Raw genomic sequence first — 22,273 nt, 5'->3', positions numbered from 1 at the left:
AGTTGAATTGGTGTAAGGTATGTCTTGGGTTCCATTTCTTAGCTTGCATAACTATGTTCTTGCTTGCCAAATCATTTGTTCTCTCTTGGCCCACACCAGAACACAACTAATGTGAACCAGTAGCAGAGATTCAGAACATGTAGACCTCTGCAACAACCAATAGCAACTTGGAATAGGGGAATATGTCAGGTGAACGCTCTGCGCTGCACATCAATCGGCAATTGACAAAAGGGTCAACTAGAAGCACCACAGTGAGTCAATGAGTCAAAAAAAAGGGGAAGGGGAATGGGAAGGGGAAGGGTAGAAATCAGATCTACACCACAAGAAAAGGGAGCATATTTTATAGCGCCTTCAGTTTGATATAATACACAGCTTTATGCATGCATACGTTGTCACAAAGAATTACAACCTTATTTTGAGGCACTTCTCGAGTCATCTCAAGACTGATTTGCATTTTGGGAAGACAACATAAGCACTTCTTGCAATGAATTTCCCAAACCTTGCCATTCTATCCCTACTGCCACTGTCCTTGTTTCTCCCTGTGCATAGGATCTTCCCTTAATTAGCTTTTATCCAAAAAAAAGAAAATTACATATCAGCAGACATATGTTACAACAGGACGAAAGCTACTCCCTAAGCTCCTAAATATTTCTTTTCATCAGCTCAGGAATGTGAGTAATCCATTTTAAGACAGATCAAAGCTGCAGCCCGTTGGCTGCGTATTTCCTGGTTATCTCCAAATGGGTGCAGCAAATGCTCACTATAATTAACTGCCGGGTGGCCATTTGTGTCTCAAAAGTATCAGTATGAGGGCAATGTCCGCGTTCTATACGCATCCTTGATCAGTCATTGCTTGAGCAAGTGCCAGGAAAGCAGAGATGGTTGCCCCATGTACCAAGGCCCTACCAAGTAAAAAGAAAGAGACACAGAAAAGGATCACATTCAAGAAAACTTAATTTTTAACTTCTGAATATAAATTTGAAGATTCCTTCCTTTAAACCACACCACCCCACCCCACACCCCCCCCCCAAAAAAAAAAAAACAACTAAATGTATTAAGTACAAGAATAAAAAAGATTTACCAATGGGAAGTTGAGCAAAATCTGGGATGACGACTATGGAATAATGAAAAAAAAATTTAATCCTGTGATGATTTTTCTTCGACAAAAATGGCAATGTTGCTTGTTTTCATTATTGCTTTCATTTTTTTTCCCCTAAAATAATCACTACAAGAAAAGAAAGAAATAGCCACCTCTTGCTCTGTATGTGCATATACATGTGGGTAAGGATCGGGGACGAACGGTAGGACACAAAAAAAAAAAGAGTTAGATGGCTCAAATGCTTGCTTGTTTGAGTATAGTCTATTGCTGGGTGATAATCTTGAGTGGGACCACATTTTGCACTGATACTATAAAAAAGCTTGCCTGCAGGCATCCCCCTCTCCACTATGTGAAAAAGGAAAAACCAAATTTATAGTCTAGGTAAATGAACCCAATGAGATGTTCATATGATTCAAACTTCCAAACCACAACCCAACCCACACATCAACCTCTTATTTACAGGACACCTTGTTTTTTTACACTACCAAAAGGACATAATTCATGCTGATTTTTGACTCAGGTGACCACTTCAGTAGACTATCAAGTTAGTACTCTTGTTTGGGTACCATGTCTTCAGCCATACCACAGCCATACTTGACTAGATAAAGGTTAGGTAGGATAAACAATTACATTATGCATATTGATCTTACATTCCAAAGGTGGTTGGGTAGTATGAACACTTACTCTGGACTCTCTTTCTGATACCCAAAATCAGTTGCTGCTTTGATGGCTTTCTGATAGGTCTGTTTCATGGAATCCTGCCAGGAAAGGGAAGAAAAATACATCAGACTATGTTTTCCTCGTCAGGAATTCCAGCTCAAGAAACGAAGCAAGCAAGAAGCCTAAATTAACAATTCTCCAAAAGCTTATCTTCCATTTTCTTTAGAGAGAATGTTCCTACTAAATGTTGCACTAGCTCTTAATAGATTTGCAAAAATTACACGGTCACCCAATTATGTACCAGGAGGATAAGGAAAAAATAAGTTCTGGGCGAATTAACACATCATGACTGAGTCATCTGGCAGAATGCAATACTTTATCCCTAACCAAACCCCTCACCCTGGAGAAGGGGTAAGAGTATTGCCTTCTAATGGGCTCTTTTTCAGATGGTTTGGCATGTCTGAAATGATTTGCAATCTGCCACATTCATTTTGTCCATTTGTTTCTTTTTTTCCTGTCTCTTTTGGAGGCTGGGATGAAGTGGCTGACTTTGACCTCTTAAACTATTAAAAAGGAGTATCAAAATCAGAAAGAAAAGAAAAAGGTGAAAAATGGTTTAAAATTTTATTACAAGTTCAGGAATTATGTCACCATATGTTGAACCATACCTAAAAGACTGGTTTCCCACATGTTAGATTACCTGCATCATGAATGCTGGGAATATTGGTTTCCCGCAGAAATTTTCCCAGACAGATTTTAAACATAGACAAGGTGGAGGTAATACATTGGATCCCAGCTAAATGCCAAATTTCCCAATGACAGGGAGGGGTGAATATTCTAAGCTACAAGATTGTCACCGGAAAATTTGTATATGGAATTATGGTTCACCATTTGAAATGGAAGAGTAAATGTGTTCACAACTTGGCTGCATGGTGTCCCATCTGTGAAAGTAGATTGAGACTCAGTATTTATAATGAACTGATACGAGTGTTCTCCAAATGGCTACTCACTCTGACAAAATGGGACCATAAGTTACACAACAGCCTACCTGTAATTTAGTCTCGAAGTCCTCTGGAGACCAGTGCATTAAATTACACTCATGATTTAGCTCAAGTTCTCCAGCAGCAACCTGCAACCAAAGCTATTACAAATTCATCAGAGTGAAGAAGACAAAAGAAAAAAACAACTTTCATGAGCAATATCATCATCTATGAACAAGTATTTATAAATGGCAAATAGACTAAAAAATTTCCATAATAATATATAGGGGAAAAAAAGTCTGGGAGTGTAGCATACACTAGCACCTCCTTGAGTCTATCTCTCTCCTCCCACTTAAAGAGAGGCAGCTATGTCACTTCATAGGATAGAGAGAGAGAGAGAGAGAGAGAGAGAGAGACTCAGGGAAGTGCTAGCATACGCTACACTTTGGGACAGAGTTCATTCCTTTATCCACATAGAAATCAAAGTGATATTATAGGGTCTTCACTAAACGAAGCAAATGAAATGGAAATTGGTTTGATGGCTGACAACAGAAGAATAATCTAACTACATCATGAGCCCTAAAACTTTGAGGTGGGCCATGGAATTTGACACATGGTCAATCTAGAGGATCCCCTACCATGCAGCAGTTGGAATGGCCATATGATCCCTCCACATAGGTCAGATTCAAAGGCTCCCTAAGCCAAATGTGGCTAGATCACCTCGTTGGCTGCAGAATCAAGTATCGGTATTGAACATTGTATCGGGAACTAATTTTAAGGGACATCTCAGAGATGCATCGAAGACACGCTAAGAGATGCTAGACGTGCTTAAGATATGCTTATGATACACGCAAAACAAGTGTTTTAAGCATTTTGCACCATAAATAAGCAATAAATAACGATATCAAACCAATGTCAGGTCATCTCTTATCTTCATGGCATCTATGTGATTAAATCTCCATTGGCAAATGCAATACCGAGCTTACTCTTAAGTAATAAGAAGTAATTAAGAAGATTTGAATAAGAAAAATCTATTTTTGTATCGTGGATACCAGCTTTAAGTAACCTTAAAGGTCCAAAACAAGCAAGCAATATGCAAGTATAAACATGCTATTTAGTACTAAGTAACATATAATAATTATAATTCATCCCAAAAAAAATATTACGTAAATACATATTAACCATACTACACTCTACTAGAAACATATTAGACAAACATCACATAGTATATAACTACTAATAATAAGTACTTTAAACAACAAATATAGATCACAAGTCATTCAATATCATCCAATTTTAGGCCAATTTCCAGTTTGGATGTAATACTTGGCAAAAACAAGCAAGAAAAACCAAGATTCAAGCAAATAAATCCAACTTTTTAAACAAATTTCAATCGACAGCTTTGATGTGCTTTAATGCAAATTTTTGCTTGTTTAATTACTACTACATTTTTTTTTAGTGCAGATGAGATCCACTTAGGTTGTGGCAAAAAACAGAGTAGGAAGAAGTTTTCTTTCAAATACTCTTTTTTTTTGGGGGTGGGGAGGGGGTTTATGGCCCATATCGATCCGTATCAGCCCATATTGATACCATATCGGTTCTTTATCGAATTTACATGGCCAATCTCTATAAGTATTGGTCCATATCATATCAATACTTGATACCCTGATATCAGTAATTAGGGGGCTGGCTATCCTGCTAGGCTTAGCAGGATGGGCATCATGTCTGCCAAATGGCAGCTTAGGTGGCATGAAGAAGCCCCCAAAACCAGTAGGATGGACCAAACCCTGCCCTGCCACATGACAACTTAGTTGAAAGAACTTCTCCCATTTGGCAAAAGTAAAGCCCTCTTCTTTTTCAACTTGAGAAAATGCACGATAACCGCCAAAAAGACAATGGTACAATCAAACACACATAGGAGTAAGCCTAAGGACCATATCGTTGAAGGACCAAAATATTACAAGTTGCAACTACAGAAGCCCCTTCATCTATCCCATGGTCATGATTGGCATAACTGGCATTTGACTCAAAATATTGCTGCATATCCTAAAAATTACCAATACATAAGCCCCCTTCATCTATCCAATGGTTTTGATTGGAAAACTAGGCCCTTCATCTGGCTCAATTAAGCTGCAGATCCTGCTAAGTCTATCAAAAGAGCTATCCAGAGAACCTATATCATGTATGCAGGGCAACAAAGGGAAATAGGGAATGGTTAACTATACCCCTCCAGCGCCAGCAGCCTTTGCCGGAGCAATCAGAACATTAGCTTTCCTCAGTACATCAATTGCTTCAGGGGTGCATGGCATATTAGAACCTACAATTCAGATGGTGGTGAAGGATTAGAAGCGATAGGGGATGGTTACAATGGAAGCACCAGAAGGCAAGAGGCATAGTGAAGAATTCTACCTTCTATTAATATACGACAACCTGAATTAACCAAATTGACAGCATCACATTGGTCGATTTCATTTTGTGCAGCACAAGGAAATGCAATATCACATCTTTCGCTCCAAGGCTTTGCCTCATCATAGTACTTAGACCGAGCATAAGTCTTTGAATAGTCTCTGCGAATATCAAAAATAAGAAAATGAGAAAATCCTGAAGTCAATAATATTCACAAAGCTTATAAAATATGTCAAATGGTAAGTGGGGAAATATGTCATGGAAGTGGGAAATAATTAAATACCTTAAACTTTTTTGATGGGCTTTGATATCCCTCAAAAGTGATATTTTCACGTAATCAAAACCATCTTCATCCACCAAATAACCCTTGGAATCTGAAATGAAAACAAAGTACTAGTATCATTAGTTAAGTAAACGAATATGTATCAACAGCCAATTCCATCTACAATTCCCAAGATTAACTTAATAAAATAATATATTATGACTATGCATTTGGAAAAACCAGAGGGTGGGCCTTGGCGCAACAGTAAGGTTGCTCCATTGACCTAGTAGTCGTGGGTTCAAGTCAGGAAACAGCCTCTCCATGAAGCGGGGGTAAGGGTGCATACATTATGACCCTCCCAGACCTCGCAGTGGCAAGAGCCTCATGCACTGGGTACGCCCCTTTTTTTACGCATTTGGAAAAACCAGTGGAGAAAAGTTTAGAAATATTACATTTCAATCAATAAAGCAGTGATACCCAATCACTAGAATTACCAATTCCCTGTTGCCAGTCCCAAATAATCCTCAATGAAAGAAGAGAGAAGGTCAAAGCAATCCACTATATCCCTACATCTACGTGGTTAGTGTCTTGGCAACCCTAGGCATTGGAGGGGGGAAAAATCAAGGCAATACCAACAAGGTGTCCTTTGCTCGAAGGGCGCCTGGATGTGACAACTGCGCCCTGAAAGTATCAACTAGTAACTTCTTCACTTGGTTGGGACAACTGGCACCTGAACCATGTCTCAGGTAGGTGCTCACAAAGTTCAGAGTCAAAGCCTCCATTAACACAGCTGTTAAGTTTATCTCTTGCAATCCAAGCAGGGAAGCATGTCCCTGATTCGATTCAGTATGAGAGTTCATTCTCAAACAATTCAAGTAAAACTAACTATACTGCTATACCTCAAGTCTGCTACACCGTTCTACTGGTCCAGGCCATCGTAACTTTCCATGATGCATACAATAAAAAGGATCAAGTTCCACGACTTGAGGGGTCCGATTTAAGAGATTATCCAGACAAAGAAAATAATTTCTCAATGGATAAAGGTTGGGATCTGCACCATCATGATGTTATGCATGTTCACTGACATTGCCCTTCCAGTTCATATGTTTGTATGCAAACCATGGTTTAAGATCTCGCTAATCCAAAAAAGAGAGATCTCGCCGAGATCATGTATTTTTTCACGATCAACTCGGTTGTTAATCTTGGTGGTCGTATGGTCTTTGTAGTCCCTGAAACTAGGTATTTACCCTATTTTAGGACTTCTAAACACATTGGAAACATCAGTTTTTTTAAAAATCAAACTTAAAATGGTACTTTGACTTCATACCCTATGTAAGTAGTCTCTTGACTCTTCAGACCTAGGCTAGTATGCTCTATTAAACAATCCACAATCCACAACCAACACATGACACAACATAATCTTAAGAATTTAAAAGACATTATAGATAATTGTTTAATTGATTAACAATTAACATTGATGAAAGATGAGTCACATTAACATACATTTGAAAATTTGAAATGACATAAGATAGGAATGGAGGTCCTCAAGCAAAAGCACCAAAATTCTTGCCCCTTAGTGTTTTTTCTTCAAAAAAGTAGAGAGAGGCTAGATTTGGCTAGATCTCAGCGAGATTTTGTCATTTTTACACCTCCCCTGTGATCTCGTCTCGTAATCTAAAAAAAGCCGAGATCTTGAACGATGATGTAAACTAAAAACTTATGTTTTATTTGCAATATTGCTATATTCTCAAGCAAGTGGTAATAATGGTTTGTTATACAATGATACAAGTCATACAGAATACAACAATCCTATACCGATGCTTTACTCTGGATTGGTTCTTTTATAATTTGAAAGGAAGTTCTAAGTATCACTAATGCTCCGGACCTAGAAAAGTCCCCATAATTCGTATAAAAAATTCAGTAAGTCACTTGCACAGTAGACATGGTTAAAGAAACAGTTGATATAACACCATTATTTTATTGTTAATAGCATAGTTTTTAAGGCGGTAAGGCGACGGAGGCGTTTGAGGGTCTTTCAAAGTGCCTTAATGATAAGGCGGGCATAAAGCGTCACCTTATCGACTAAAGCGTTCCTGTGTAATTTTTTAATAAAACCAATCTATTTGGCTCAAATCCTAGTTGAATTCTATTACTCGTATGTTAAATAAATATTAAAGGTTCATATTCATACTAATGTAAGATATTCATCAAGAAAACAAATCAATAAAGTGAATAAACTAAGTTCATCTTCATCAATCATCAATCATCAATCATCATAACATATTAACATATATTATAAATACATAATTATGAAACAAAATTATAAATATAAAGAAAAAAAAACATAAAAAATACAAGTATTTATTATACTTACCTCTATGATGCCAAAATGAGTGCCTAAGCCCTAAGGTTATCCACTATATTTCTACTCCTGTCAAAGAAGAATGAAACTCACCGCTGCCGGAGCCAAATGGTCGCCTGGATCAGTGGTTCTTCCTTGTTCCTTGATTACTTCTCAAATCCCATTCTTAAAACCCTTGACAAAATCCAAACCCTGTTTGTGAATCGTGTTTTTGTTTTGTTTGTTTTGATTATTTTTGGAGTAAAGTTGATCCCATACATCTAAAGTGTTAACAAAACCATACACCAACCAATAAAAAATCTATATTTGGAATCTTTATCAAGCAATTTTAAAATGTGTTTAAAAAAAAAAAAAAACCTATAAAGCGCCACTTCACATAAGGCGGAGCACTGCCTTACCATCTCTAGACTGCATCAGCGCCAAGGCGATGCCTTAGCAGCGCCTTAAAAACTATGGTTAATAGATTTCTAGAGAAGAAGAAGGATTAATATAGCCTGTATTCAAGAGACTAAATGGAATTGTATCGAAACTAAGGTGTTGGACGAATTTAAACTTTGGTATACGAGGGATAAAAGTAATAGGAATGGATTAGGAATAGTAGTGGATAAAGACAGAATGATGTGGTCGATGTTCAAAAACTTGGAGATAGTTATGGAGATAGATATTAAAATAATTAGTGCATATGCACCCCAAGTAGGATTGGATGAAAGTAGCGAGTTGCATTTCTTAGAACACATGGATGGTTCACTATAAGATTTTGGTTAATGAGAAAATATTATTATAGGGCATGATTTGAATCGATGTGTTGGGAGAGACCGTAGAGGTTATGAAGGTGTACATGGAGGCTATGGTTTTGGCGAGAGGAATGAAGATGGCATCTCAGTTTTAGAATTTTCTCTCTTATGATTATCCATTGTAAACACATCTCAAGATGAGGGAGGAGCATATAGCTACATATAAAAGTCGGCATCACATAGCCAAATAAATTTCTCACTCATTAGAAGGTCCAATAGTAATTGCTATGTAAGGACGGTAAGGTGATACTAGGGGAGAGCCTATCGACTCAACATAGATTAGTGATCATGTATATACGCCTCACTCCGCAAGATCGTAAGGAATAGGAGTAATGTAGAACTAGGATCACAAGTAATCCTATCCCAGGCATGATCTGAAATTCTGGCTGAATAGAGAAGATGTCCTCCAATAGGTTTGGTTCTAGGCTTCTAGCTCTCAAATACTCTCTCACAGCAAACAAAAAAAAGGAAAATAAAAAAAAGAAAGAGAATTCGATGGAGGGTTGAGAAGAGGAAAGAAGTAGTGAATGGGCATCTCACCCTTAGGTTTAGGCATCAATTGCATCCCACAGCACAATAGTATAAGCCATCTTTTTTTTTTTTCATTAATAAATTCGTATTCAATGTTGTAGCCCCTTACAAATTTATATAGAAGACTCAAAACTGACTCAAACACTAAAAATGAAAGGCCTAACCCAATCTTTAACTACTTGGGAAACCTAAACTGACTAGAAAACTGAAATAACAAAGGAAATAGATTCAAAACAGTATTCTAACTAAACTAATGAATTAAATCCCATTTTCTTACTTTTTATCCATATTTTAGGCCCATTACAAAGAAAACCCATGGGATCGAAGACCCAACACATATATAACCCAACAAAAGGCTTATTTGCAATAAAATAAGCCCATTAAGTGACTTATCTGCATCAATTTGCTCTCTCTTAGAAAAAATTCGTTCTCAAATTTTGTAGAGTATGAGGGTGATTATAGCATAGTGCACGTGATGTAGATACAGTCGCACTTACTTAGTTGGACCAGCAGGACCGGCTGTGGCAGCCAAGGGCCAAGAAGAACCGGTCCAGCCTAGGTTTTTGGTCCAACAAGAGCTGGTAGTAAGTTTTATATTATGTCTTTTATTTCTTTTGTTTGTCTTTGGGTAGGATACGTAGGATTTTCTCATGTTTGTCTTTGGGTAGGATACATAGGATTTTCTCATGTTTGTCCTTGGGTAGGATAAGCAGGAGTTTTTACAGTGTTAGAGTCTAAGTAGGAGTAGTCTTATTATTTCCCTTTAAATACTTGCATAAACTCAATGTTTGATTTTTAGAGTGAATTTAGTTTTAGAATTAGTGAATTTGTGCGTGGTGTGTGATCCCCTTCCCTTCCCCCTCTTGTGCAATTTTCCCTCTTCTTCCTAAGGCTACTCCATCAATTTGGTATTAGAGCCGAAGGTCCTCATTCCCCTTCTTCCCTTCCATCTTTCCTTCCCTCCCCCATTCTCTGTTTTGGTTACAGAGACTGAAAAAAAAAAGGAAGAATGATTCGCGGAAAAACAATTGACTGTCTTCTTTGGACAGAATCGACCCCTTTTTTTACGCCTCCTTCTTCTATTCCGTGGTCGATCTCTTTCTGGGTCCGACAGCAGAAAAAAAAAAAAAAAAAAAAAAAAGAAGTCTACAAGTCGAGAAGAGAGAGAGATAGAAGACAGAAGAAAAGAAGAGAGGAAGAGAGGAAGAAGATTCAGAGAAGAAGAAAGAATAGAAACAGAAGATGAAAAGAAGAGAAGCAGAAATCAAAAGAGGAAGAAGAAGAATAGAAGAAAGAAATAGAAGAAGAAGAGCAGACAAGAAGAGAAGGGATAGCGAGACTCATACCTGGAGTCCTGTCGCAGATAGACCTCCATTTTCTCCTAATTTTCCTTCGGTTGCAGGTTTCTTTTTCCGCCTCCAAGAGAAAAGAAGCCCTTGGTTGGTAAAACCCCCACGATTCCTTTTTTTTATTTTTCTCCTAATCCCTATTTCTGAATTTCCAGAATTACCCTCCTCTTTATCCTTCAATTCCTTTTAGTCCATATTTTACCTTGTCTTTCCAAGTATACCCCAGCACCCACACGTGACATCCTTTTGTAACTTAAATTGAATTTCAAATCATATATTCTTTATGCATTTATTACATTAATAAATGGAGTTTCAAAATTTTTTATTTTCCAAAAAGTGACTAAGATTAGACAACCAAAATTCATCAAATCATGCTCATTACTATGTATATAGATATTTATGGTGTGGACCCACTAATTTGTAGGAACAGATCCTTTTAGTAGGTGAGAAATGGCCAGTTATTAGGGCCCCAGACATTAGCACAAGCCTCTAGATCCTAAACTGAGGCAGTCCCTTGGTAACGTTTAATTTGATAGAAAATAAGTCAAATGATTAAAAACGGGAATAAAAGTAAGGTCAGCACGAGGTAAGAGTCAATGATACAACAAGAGAAGCCTTGAGTCATGACCTTTGCCAACAGTCGAGGAAGATGAGGAATATGTGGTAAACATGAAAGGCTGAAACAAAGACAAGGATCTTATCCCCACTAAATGGATTGGCTACATTGATCCAGTTTTGCCAACCAACTCTATTCAAAGCCATACTTGTCATCAACCCTAATCCATGCATGTCTTTCCCCACTCCTCCCATATACCTATCAAAGAGAAACCTTCTCTTCATCAAAACCTATACACAAATGGAGAAGGTAACTAGAATGGAAACCAGGAGCTCCGCTTTTGGGAGGAACCTATATATCAAGACACTCCATTTTCCTGAACTTCGATAATACAACCCCGTCAGACAACGTTGAAAATTATTTTCAGAGGAATTACCAAGTACCTCTTGCTTTTAACCAGAATCTATATACCATGTATATGATTTTTATGTAGCATCACCTGCAACATGCATGCTACATGAAATCCAATCGTAAATACGAATATGATTAATTTTCAGTGCAAACACCAATAAGTTGGTTCAAACTTCACAAGTGACATTGATTCATTTATGAACAACTTTATCACATAATGAGACGAAAGCAGGAAAGACATCAGACCCAAATGAGATCCCAAAAGAAGTTTGAAAAACCTTAGGAGTATGTGGTGTTGCTTGGTTAACCAAGTTGTTTAACAAGATTATAAACACAAGGAAGATTCCAAATGATTGGAGGAGAAGCATTATAATCCCGGTATAAAAAAAAGGAAATATTCAGAACTGCAATAACTATAAAAGCATAAAACTAATAAGTCATACTATGAAACTATGGGAGAAGGCTATTGAAGCCCACCTGAGAAAAGAAACTAAGATCTCAGAGAACCGATTTGGATTTATGCTAGGTAGATCTACGACAAACGCTATCTACCTACAAAGGAAAATCATGGAAAGTTATAGAACCCATAAGTGTTGACCTAGAAAAAGCATCCAACAGAGTTCCTAGAGACTTAATTCAGTATGTCTTAGTAAAGAGAGAGGTGTCGAGTATATATGTGGATATAATTAAAGACATGTATGAGGGTGTGGTGACTAGTGTAAGATCTCTGGGAGGTCAAGGCAAAAAATTCCTAATTACGATTGGGTTACATCAAGGATCGGCCTTAACCCCCTACTTGTTTGCACTCATCATGGATGAGTTAATCAAGAGCATTCTAGACAAGATCCCCTGGTGTATGCTCTTCGCATATAACATCATTTTAGTGGATGAGATTCAAGCGGGGATTAACACTAAGTTGGATCTATGGAGTTCAAAATTGGACACAAGAGGTTTTAAGATTAGTAGATTGAAGACGGAGTATGTGAAGTGTAACTTTAGCCACTTTATGATGGACAATGAAATGATGAAAATTGAGGGAACAGAGATTCCTCAAAGTAGCCATTTTAGATATATGGGGTCTACTATAAATAAAGAAGGTGACATAGAGCATGATATCTCACAGAGAACTAAAATGGGATGGATGAAGTGGAGAGGTGCGTCTGGAGTCTTATGTGACTGGCTTATCCCTCTAAAGCTCAAGGAAAAATTCTATAGGACTGTTGTGTGTCCATCTATGATGTATGGGGCGGAATGTTGGGCAGTCAAGAAGAGTCAAATTGAGAAGCTATGTATGGCTAAGATGAGGATGTTAAGATGGACATGCAGTAAAATTAGAAAGAGTAAAGTAATGAATGAGCATATTAAAGCTGCTTTAGGAGTTGCCCCGATCAACGACAAGCTCCCTGAGTCATTTGAGGTGGTATGGCCATGTTCAAAGGAGACCACCGGACGCCCCAGAAAGGAGTAAATCTGAATCTATTGGAGGACAAAGATTCATGTAACCGACCCCATTTAGCAGGGATTTTTCCATCTGCTGGGTTGTGCCTCTTTCCTCTTATTCTCATCTCTCTCCCTTCCCCCTCTTCTGTTTTGTCTTTTACTATTTTTTTTTTTTATAGATCCATGTAGCTGACCCCATTAAGTTGGTTGGGTTAACGCTGAGTTTGTTGTTTTATCACATGATGAATTGAATTTAATTTTGATGTGCTTTCTCTAGTCATTAGCTCTGATTACTGGACTAGCAGAGACACATGCGAATGACTCACTTTTTAGAGTATCAACCAAGTTGCAACAGATATCTCTATCTACTCATCATACTAATCAAAGATCCATAATGCATTTCTTCTCACAGGGACATGCTTTCTTCCACCTGAATAAAACACAATTCAACAACCCATCTCATATAGTCATATTGATTATTAGGTGTTCGGTGTTCCATAACTGAATATTTTAGAGAGTTGTTACAATATGTCAAGATAGTTCCCAATAGATTTAGTCGTTGAATCATATTAAAATGCAAAACCTACAACAATGCAATTCTTCTACTTTCATAAACTCCAATCAATGAATGGTTGTGGAACTGATAAATGTGTCTTGCAGCTCGTGGTTTCCTTCTTAAGTATCTCTCCTATATAATGGATAGTAATGTAGGATCAAATCACAAGTGATCCAATCCCAGGCAGGATCTTTACTGAATCCAATATAAACCAAATTCAGGGACAGAAAGAATGAATAAGGGATCACACAATTTATACCTCCAAACAAGATAAATAGGACCAGGAAACAAAGAAATAAGACCCTCAAATAAACCCCCCAAGAATACAATACCAATATAGGAGCAAAACCAGCCCAATACCCAACCCGATAGGAGAGAAAAAGACCTGCTATAGAGTTGAAGAGAGAGAGGTGCGGCCATGTCTGTAGGGCTCTAATTGAGCTGCAAATTTGGTCAATTGTAGGGCCCAGGGAGGGTACAAAAACCCTCAAATATGAAGAGCTTCTGACAGCTGGTTTGAGAGTTATGCGCTTTCTTGATTTCAAACCTAGGAGAGAGAATGAGAAGGATTTTGCAGGAACAAAGATATTGCACAGATCCAACCAAGGAGGGAGAGAAATCGCATAAAGAATGGAGGGAGGGGAAGAATCACTCACAGCCCTAAGGCTCTCAAACACTAACTCAATTCATCATTCTTCAAATCTGAAATTATGTGTACATAAACTCCTCTATTTAAAGAGGGCAGAATAGCAATCATATCATAAGACATAACTAGGAGCTAGTTTTCAAATAGGACTAGACAATCCTAGCAGGACTTGGACTCATAATAGGATTAAGACTATAACTCCAACATGGAGTAGGTAACTAACAAACCTAAACTGACTAATAACTGAAATAACAAAGGAAATAGACTCAAAACATGACTCTAACAAAAGTAATGAATTAAATCTCGTTTTCCTACTTTTTACCCATATTTTAGGTCCATTAAAGTGGCCCATGACAAAGAAAACCCATGGGATCAAAGATACAACACATACATAATCCAACACAAGGCTTAATTGCAATCAAATAAGCCCATTAAGTGACTTATCTACATCAGATAAACTATAGTTTCCAAGATTATTCCAATAGTGCATAAAGCAATGCCTTGCAAAGTTCAATTAGATAGTCTACCCTCTGGCATTGCTTTCTCAACTGAGATGGAGTGCCGGTTCAATAACAGAAAAATCTGCATTCATGATTTAAAGCACTGGCATGGTAAAGGCAACCATAACTGGCAATAACATCACCTTAGCAATTTAAGGACATTTCCTATAATATTCCTCCACCCCAATGGTTGGACTTCCGTTTGCCTTTTCAAAGATAAAGGGTGTCTTGGGTTGCAAAAGGATGAAAGAGGTGAATAGTTCCAGTATCCTTAACTGATTTGGAAGATAGAGGCTAAGAAGAAAAATATTTGGGTGGATTGGATTTACTCTGGGTTGCTTGGGAATGACTATTTGGACTGTGCTTTCTTCTCTTGATGCATTTCAGGTCTGGAAAAAGATCTTGAAACTTCGTCCTCTTGCATATAGGGCTGCTACCTTTGGCTTCGCCATTGGCACCCGATGGGTGTTCGCCTCCATTCAGTAGAAACCATGGATATCTAAAATATGGGCTTTTGTAAGCAGTCCTTGATTGCAAAGATTCCAGCCCTTCTCGAGCCTCGAGGGAATGGATTTGAGTGGACAGGAGTTTCGCCGGCAAGTCTATCTATGATTTGGTGGGCAAGCTTCCCTTTAGAGCTGCCATCTATCATATTTGGATGAAGCACAGTATCATAAAATGGGCCCAAAGATCTAGATCTTTCCAGCAGATTTGGGACTTCATTGATTTTGACATTCGTAACAAGGTCTCTGTAGTCTACACTAGATGTGATGACACCCAAAGGAACATGCTCATTGTTGTCTCTCTCTCTCTCTAAGATTTGGGCCCGGTTCTTCTTTCGTTTGTCTTTGTTGTAATATCTTCTCTTTCTTCCCAAGTTTTTGGGGCTCCTTGTTCTTCTCCCCTTTTTGGTATGAATATTTTATTCACCCAAAAAGAATCTAGTGGCATTTCAGTATTTTTGTCACTTAAGGATTTACTTTTAAGGCACTTTCTTCCCCCCCCCCCAGGGGCACAGTTGGGATTATACTTGTCAAGTCATATGGTGGTAGGGTCCTCTAACACATGGACCCAACCATGGATGCTAATGTGGCAAGTCCTACCAGATACAAAAGGTCATAGATGACCATTGCTTCTACAAAGACCCAAGAAACATCTCATGCATCATTTGGAAAATAAATATTAAATTTTGGGTTTTTCCATTTTGAATCTTGATCTACACTCTAACAAGCAGTAGAGAATCATCGAAGAGAGGAAAACCACATGTTGGTTCCATATAAGGACTTTAATCAAACAATGTTATGAAAAGAATTTAAGTAATACTGAATATATTAATCCCTATGTGCTTCAAATTCAAATGACATGAAAAACATCGGCCACCTTCTTTAAACAATCAAATTGTCTCTGACATGGTGACATGACTGAACACAGCTGGCAGAACATAATTGTAAACCAAAGATATGTATCAATAATCTCCAAATGGTCCACCTCATCATGTAGGTTATTTATACCCAATGCACCAAAATCCAGTATACCCAACAAGGCACAAGAAAGTTACCTGATATTGTAACGGGGAGAGCACCATAGGCAAGAAGCTTTTCTAAAACATGCATCGCAATTTTTCCAGAACCACTTACTACACATCTGGCAATGAAAGTTTAAAAAGGATCAACAAACAAACAAATATATCAGCTTTTGCTAGTAGTTAAAGTCTAAACAATAAGATAATGCTCATCCTTCGGTGAATCAATAAGTAAACAAGATTCTTAATGAATCAATCATTAATAAGTACCCAAAAAAACATGATATCAGAAGAATGTCCACACAAATGAGCAAACAAGTAGTTTTCCAGAGGTGTTTGAGAAGTATGCCCCATGGCAGGGCATAGCCCAAAAAGCTGAGAAACACAAGTTTGAAGATCAAAATGCATATGAGGTATGACACACATTTTTTACACCTCAATGCAAAGGTATGCACCTCGTAACATGACAGCATTAAGAAAAAAGATGAATAATAGCAGAGAATCATTGTAAAAATTGATTCCTCTTCCTTTTTTCCTAAATTTTCAAGTCCAGCAAATGTTAATATAGGCTAATCCTAATCACCAAACAAAAGACTAAGGGATTTTCTTTATCATTCAGAAAAAGAAAGAAACCCTACCATCATTGTATGAGAATATAAGTTTAACAATTTACTACATCTTAAGTATTTATTTTCTCATAGGCATGCCAATGAGGATCAAACCTCATCATTTGGACAAGTTAAATGATTTTTCTCATGCCTCAGCATTTCAAAACATTTCACGATTCAAGATTCATGTTTCAACTGAAAATGAAGACCAAAGTATAAAGGCTATCACAAGAAATGCTAGAGTCGCAAAACTTACATGATATAAACAAAGAATGAGATAGTTGGCAAACTAAACAATAATAAGAATAAAAAGTTTCTCAAAAGGCCATAACAATTCAAAAATCCAATTTCAGTCCTGATATTATTTGCAGCCTAAGCAGAATTATAGTCGTTTCAATTTGGGTTTTGTCAGAATATTCTAATCATTGTAACTCTTATAAAACTTCATTTAATCCCAACCAAATATGGTTTCAATTTTAGTCCCATTGAACACCAACTACTTTGGCAGAATATGTTTGAAATTGAAAACCATGCCAGAACTCTTTCTCCTGGTAAAAAAAAAAATTCAAAAATCAAGAAATAATGCCAAACAGTAATGCATTTCACGAATAAGAAAGATCCAATGGACTCAAAAAAATCCTGCAAACTCTCTTTGCATAGCTTCCAAGTAAAGTTAAAAACCTTAATCCTTTCAACTCTTTATTCATTTCCGCAAGTATAAGTTGGGCAAAGAAAACCTGCAGAGGACATGCGAATTTGTGAGATGAGGATCTAGTCAGGGATTCTGAAAACAATTTATACTGGATAAGAAAACCCCAAAAAAATACTGAGAAAACAAGAAAAATCTTTATTAGGAGATAAGACTTACCAGGCCATAGCCAGTAGCTTCAGTTCGAAGGCTAGAACCAGACCAGAATATTCTTGGCCCTGTAAAACTTCCCTGCATAAGTAAAGCATACATATGAAGTCCTAAAGCCAGATCAAAATTCACCATTAGTGGAAAAATTCACTAGAACAGCAGCAGAAGACAGTAACAAGTATTTAATGGATACAGTAATTCAGAAGCTTCTGAGGAGTGCACATCAGCTGAAGATCAATTATGTCATCCCTCTATAGATATTTTGAGATTTTAATGAGCAGAAAGCAATGTCTCAAAACAATCAAAGAAAAAGTATTGGATGCATGGGAAAGAAACAGTTGCTTGATATTGTGAAAGATTGAGCATTCCACAACTAACTGCTCCACCAGAGAGGACACAACAGAATAAAGATGAGACACCCTCCACGTTTGTCCATGCACCTTTGTGATGGCCCTGGCTTTATTTTACCATGTGGGCAACTCTTGTTTGGGCTGAAACTCGACATGTGAGCAGGGTAAAGTTCAACACCATCCGACTTGCCATGTGGCACAATTAGGTGTATTGACCAGCTAGGAATCTATGGGTGGCTTGTCCTGCCAACAATTTCCCAATTAGGTAAATTATAGCTTATAGCAATGATATATACTGATAAACCTATAATATTTTTTGTTATTGTTAAACGGTGGTGCCTGTGCTAAACCAGAGCTCATTTACCAGTAGAAAAATACTGCAATGCAGCATGTCTAAGATGTTTCTTGCAGATAGTAACGATACTACATAGACAGAGGTCACATTCCAACGCAAGTTGCAGAAATGGTACAGTTAGTTTCTAACACTAATTCAAAGTATGATAAGTACCTGGAAATGACCAGCTAGACGCCTATATTGTCCAAAGAGGTAACCCATCTCCCGAGGACCAACACCCATATCTTCTGCAGGAAGATCCTGTTTCGAACATCACAAATGCCAGACTCCAAGGTTTTAGTAATTGAACATTCGAATCCAGTAAGCACTTGAAGAAAACCATGTAATGACAATCTTTTGTTACCTGATCAGGACCTAAGTACCGATATAACTCATCCATAAAACTTTGACAAAAACGCATTAGCTGCCAACAATGGTTCCAGATACATTATGAGAACCACTTTCAAAACCTCTTCGGCATAGAAACTAACCTACTAGAGAATGAAGTAGCTTGTTTCAATAAAAGGAATTCACACAGAACAGGCAATACCTCATTATCACTTTTCCCTTTTGGATCAAAATCACTTCCACCCCCGCCACCTCCCAGTTTATATGGCGACAAAGCATTCTTTAATGTCTGCCAAAGAAATCATTAATAAAAGTAACTAAAGCACACAGTTCAGCAGGGAGGACTCATTTATCCAGAAAGGCCACAGAGCAAGAAAAGGAGGGAGGACAGACAGATAGGGATCCAGGATTAGATCAGAACCCAGGTCAAAACCGACAACTCATTGAAAAGATAAGAGGAAGTTTGGAGTAGAGATGAAGATAGAACAGGAAATATTTCGTCTTTAGTAATAAACAAGTAAGGAAAATCAAACTAAATCAACTTGGGTACTAATCTTCAAGGATCTCCACTCCACTGTATAAGACAACAATAATTTTTCCAACATTTAAATAACTATCAAGGAGTTCTTACAAAACATGGCAGTCAGAGCCTCTACCATCAACATGTGTCAAAAGATAGAAAACAACAAATAAAACTACCAAGAAACCTACAGTAGGAAGGGTGAGTGTACCAAGAAATTTTGAGACTTAAGTTTGGACACTCAACTGCAAGAGAGGATCCTAAGGATGATGCATCAAATGAGATTGGTGACACTGAACACAAACAATACCTGTTCAAACCCAAGAAACTTGGCGATACTTAAATTCATGGAGGGATGATAACGAAGACCACCCCTACAAGGACCCACGACTTGGCTGAATTGAACACGAAATCCTCGATTTACATGTGTCTCTCCCCTGTCATCAACCCATGGAACTCGGAAGACAATCATACGCTCAGGTTCCAATAAGCGCTCCAGGATTTGGATATAACTGAAACACAGGATAGTCAAATAAGATTTGTATAGCCTTCACAATGAAATTATTTTACATTCAGATGAACAAGTCCTGATTGAAGTACATTACTCCTTTAAGTGAACTCACTGAGTATTCTTTGCTATCACTCGTTCTAAAGAATGAACGGCTTCTTGCACAGACTGTATGAACTCAACCTCATGAGGATCCCTTCTTAACACAGCTTCAACAATTGATCCAGCAGTTTTTGACATAAGAGCTTCATTTCAAGAAACATGTACCAGACAAGTCAATAAAAGGAAATTCAGTGGAAAAAGATGATTATTGATAAGAAACATTCCAACTTCACTTGAAGAAAGGTACATGGGTTTAAATGTAACACCAGATTCACAAGAACCTCTAACTCAATCATTACATCAAAATTTTCAGTTGAAGGAGAAAACGAAATAAAAATATTAAAATAACTATACCATAATTCTCCTGGATATCAAATTTATAAAGTCAACAGCCACAGGTAAAGAGAAAGGGTCATACTTTAAACTACAGTAACTGATTGAAAAAAAAAAAACCAAGAACCAACTTTTCCACATGATGAATATTATGTGCAGCAACTACTAAGATGTATGACCATTTGAACTTTGGCAAGTTCCACCACTCTATTCAAGACATCTGCTGTATATTGAGGCATAACCCACAATTGTTACTCTCAGGAAATGATACTTATATCTTCTTTTTCATTTCCTTTCAGTTCTTGTTTTAAAAATATCTACCAAATCCTTGCCGTATGGAAATGAGACAACAAAGCAAAGTATGATCAATTTAGCGAAGAAATAATTGTGCTGCAGGAGGATTAGCATGCAACAAGTTATAAAAATAACCACAGCTTACACTTCTATATTTTTTTAACTGAGGAACCAATTCTCCCATAAGACCAGCTAATAAATAACCTGCTTCAAATTGATCTGATGCCAAGGTTTGAATGCAAGCTCAACTCTTTCAGCCAGCAACAATATCTTCATGTTCTTAGTTAAGGGTTATATTCAACATTCTTATGAATTACGATAAAAGGTTGAGTCAAAATAAGAATTCCTGCAACTAATCTAGATTCTTTGCACCCTGAATGGTAGTATAAGTGGATTAGAGGGTGGAAAAAAATCATCTATGCATACGGAAGTGTCTGTGTATCAATTAAAATTTCACAAATATGCATACTTGGATGACCAAGGACAAATGTTCATTACATTTGCAGAAAGTCAGTTTTGTTTGGTGAAAAAAAATATGTATATATTTGAAGACTGCAACTGACCTTTTACATAAATGGGTTTGTCAGCAACTGTTAAAATTTTATCCTTGGAAGCCATCTGAAGCCGAAGAGCTTCCTTATGGAGCAAACTGTTATTGTGTTCTTCCAGTGCACTCATTTGCATATTTCTACTTCCTTCATTCCCATAAGGATTCCGCCGGTGCTTCCTCCCATACTCCCTGCAAACAGAGCAAAATATCCTTGCCGTGCCCTCCTTAACATCAACATAAGCCCACTTATAGGTGTCAGCCCATTCTTCCCTCCATCTCTTGACCACCTTCTTCTTCCTTTTAGTCGGTTGTGTCTTCGACGACTCTTCATGTTCATTATGGTTTTGAGAAGCCATGATGAGCTGCTTTTGCTCTTCCTGCTCCTCCTGCTCTTCTCGTGGGGGAACTCCCATTAGAGTTGCGTTAGAGAAAGAAGGGTCATCATCTCCAGGCCCAATCTCCAAATCAATCTCCTCCCCAATTTCCCTCACCACCAAGTGATGCCTCTGAGCCTGCTGAAGCAAGTTCATATCATCCATTGCGGAATGCATCCCTAAACACTCCTAGTATCAGCATTCATCAAAACGTCACAAAACCCTCCATCCTCCACTCCAGTGAGCTACGACTCGGGTGCGCAATACAAAAACTGAAACGGCAATAAATCAAAAACTGGATATTCAACGCAATAGATTAAATAAAAAAAGGAAATTTTATGAATACCCATCTTCGAAATCAACGAGAATAGTCAACTATCATGAAACCAGGGACGAATACATACCTCCTAATCGAAAGAACGAAGAGATAAGAGCGAACCAACCAAGAATTGCAGTTTCAAGTTTCAATTTTTATTTTCAGTATAAACTCTGAACACCTCGTTTACCACGGCCACCATAGGTGATTTTGCGCAGAGAAGGAAACTCCAGACTGCGATTCTGATCATGTACCATATGGGTTTCGAAAGTTGTTCACGATTTTGGGACAAATTGATCTCTCCGAGTTAATATAAGAGGGTATTGCCTGTGAATTTGAGGCAAAAAGGATGAAAATTCAAGGAATGGAAAGGATAAAACTTGAAAAACAGTGTTTAAAGGGGATTAATGGCACTCAATCAGACATCAATTGCTCACCAGAACACAAAGTAGTCTTGCACTGTTTTCACATGTAATGGCACTCCACTCTTCAGGTTATCTTCTCACTGTTTTCACGCCTTCCCTTTTACTTCCCTTTGTAGTTTCTACAACCTTTTTTATTTCTTTCATTCCCAAATCCCCCTCACCCACTTGCCCCTTGCCAGATCACTTCAACCCTTGCTGCCCCACCCCTCACCCTCGTCTCCCTCCCCACACTCCTTGCCCTACAACTCCCATCTCCCACCTACCCCGACCTAAGGCTA

General features: G+C 37.8%; 1 protein-coding gene across 3 annotated transcripts; it reads right to left on the bottom strand.

The window, feature by feature from the left end:
- Positions 1–314: 314 nt before the first annotated feature.
- On the bottom strand, positions 315–22,163 carry LOC122064384 (NADP-specific glutamate dehydrogenase). Of its 3 annotated transcripts, XM_042628100.1 has the most exons (17): positions 22,008–22,163; positions 21,659–21,897; positions 20,894–21,526; positions 19,717–19,846; positions 19,404–19,605; positions 18,776–18,862; positions 18,590–18,649; positions 18,400–18,486; positions 17,551–17,622; positions 17,364–17,419; positions 16,111–16,196; positions 5,429–5,519; positions 5,149–5,306; positions 4,965–5,056; positions 2,808–2,888; positions 1,784–1,857; positions 315–902 (listed from the first exon to the last, which is right to left on the bottom strand). In XM_042628100.1, the coding sequence occupies exons 3-17, from the start codon at positions 21,429–21,431 to the stop codon at positions 827–829; spliced, it is 1,890 nt and encodes a 629-aa protein (XP_042484034.1). In that variant the 5' UTR covers positions 21,432–21,526; positions 21,659–21,897; positions 22,008–22,163; the 3' UTR covers positions 315–826. The 3 variants fall into 3 exon arrangements, with proteins under 3 accessions (XP_042484034.1, XP_042484033.1, XP_042484035.1); XM_042628099.1 differs by having other exon boundaries at positions 21,659–22,124; XM_042628101.1 differs by lacking the exon at positions 315–902 and adding an exon at positions 2,648–2,700 and having other exon boundaries at positions 21,659–22,131.
- Between the last annotated feature and the right edge of the window lie 110 nt (positions 22,164–22,273).

This window comes from Macadamia integrifolia, unplaced genomic scaffold (genome assembly GCF_013358625.1).
Source record: "Macadamia integrifolia cultivar HAES 741 unplaced genomic scaffold, SCU_Mint_v3 scaffold164, whole genome shotgun sequence".
NCBI classification, from domain to species: Eukaryota; Viridiplantae; Streptophyta; class Magnoliopsida; order Proteales; family Proteaceae; genus Macadamia; species Macadamia integrifolia.
Note: the sequence above shows the minus strand (reverse complement) of the source record. Positions and strands in the feature narration are given on the sequence as shown.

Bases quoted from the DNA above. Each gene is read 5' to 3' on its own strand.
- LOC122064384 (XM_042628100.1), bottom strand. From the start codon at position 21,431: ATGCATTCCGCAATGGATGATATGAACTTGCTTCAGCAGGCTCAGAGG. The intron at 18,487-18,589 runs GTAACAAAAGAT...TGTTCGAAACAG, and splicing joins GGTACTTAGGTCCTGATCAG to GATCTTCCTGCAGAAGATAT. The intron at 5,057-5,148 runs GTAGAATTCTTC...TCTGAATTGTAG, and splicing joins TTGTCGTATATTAATAGAAG to GTTCTAATATGCCATGCACC.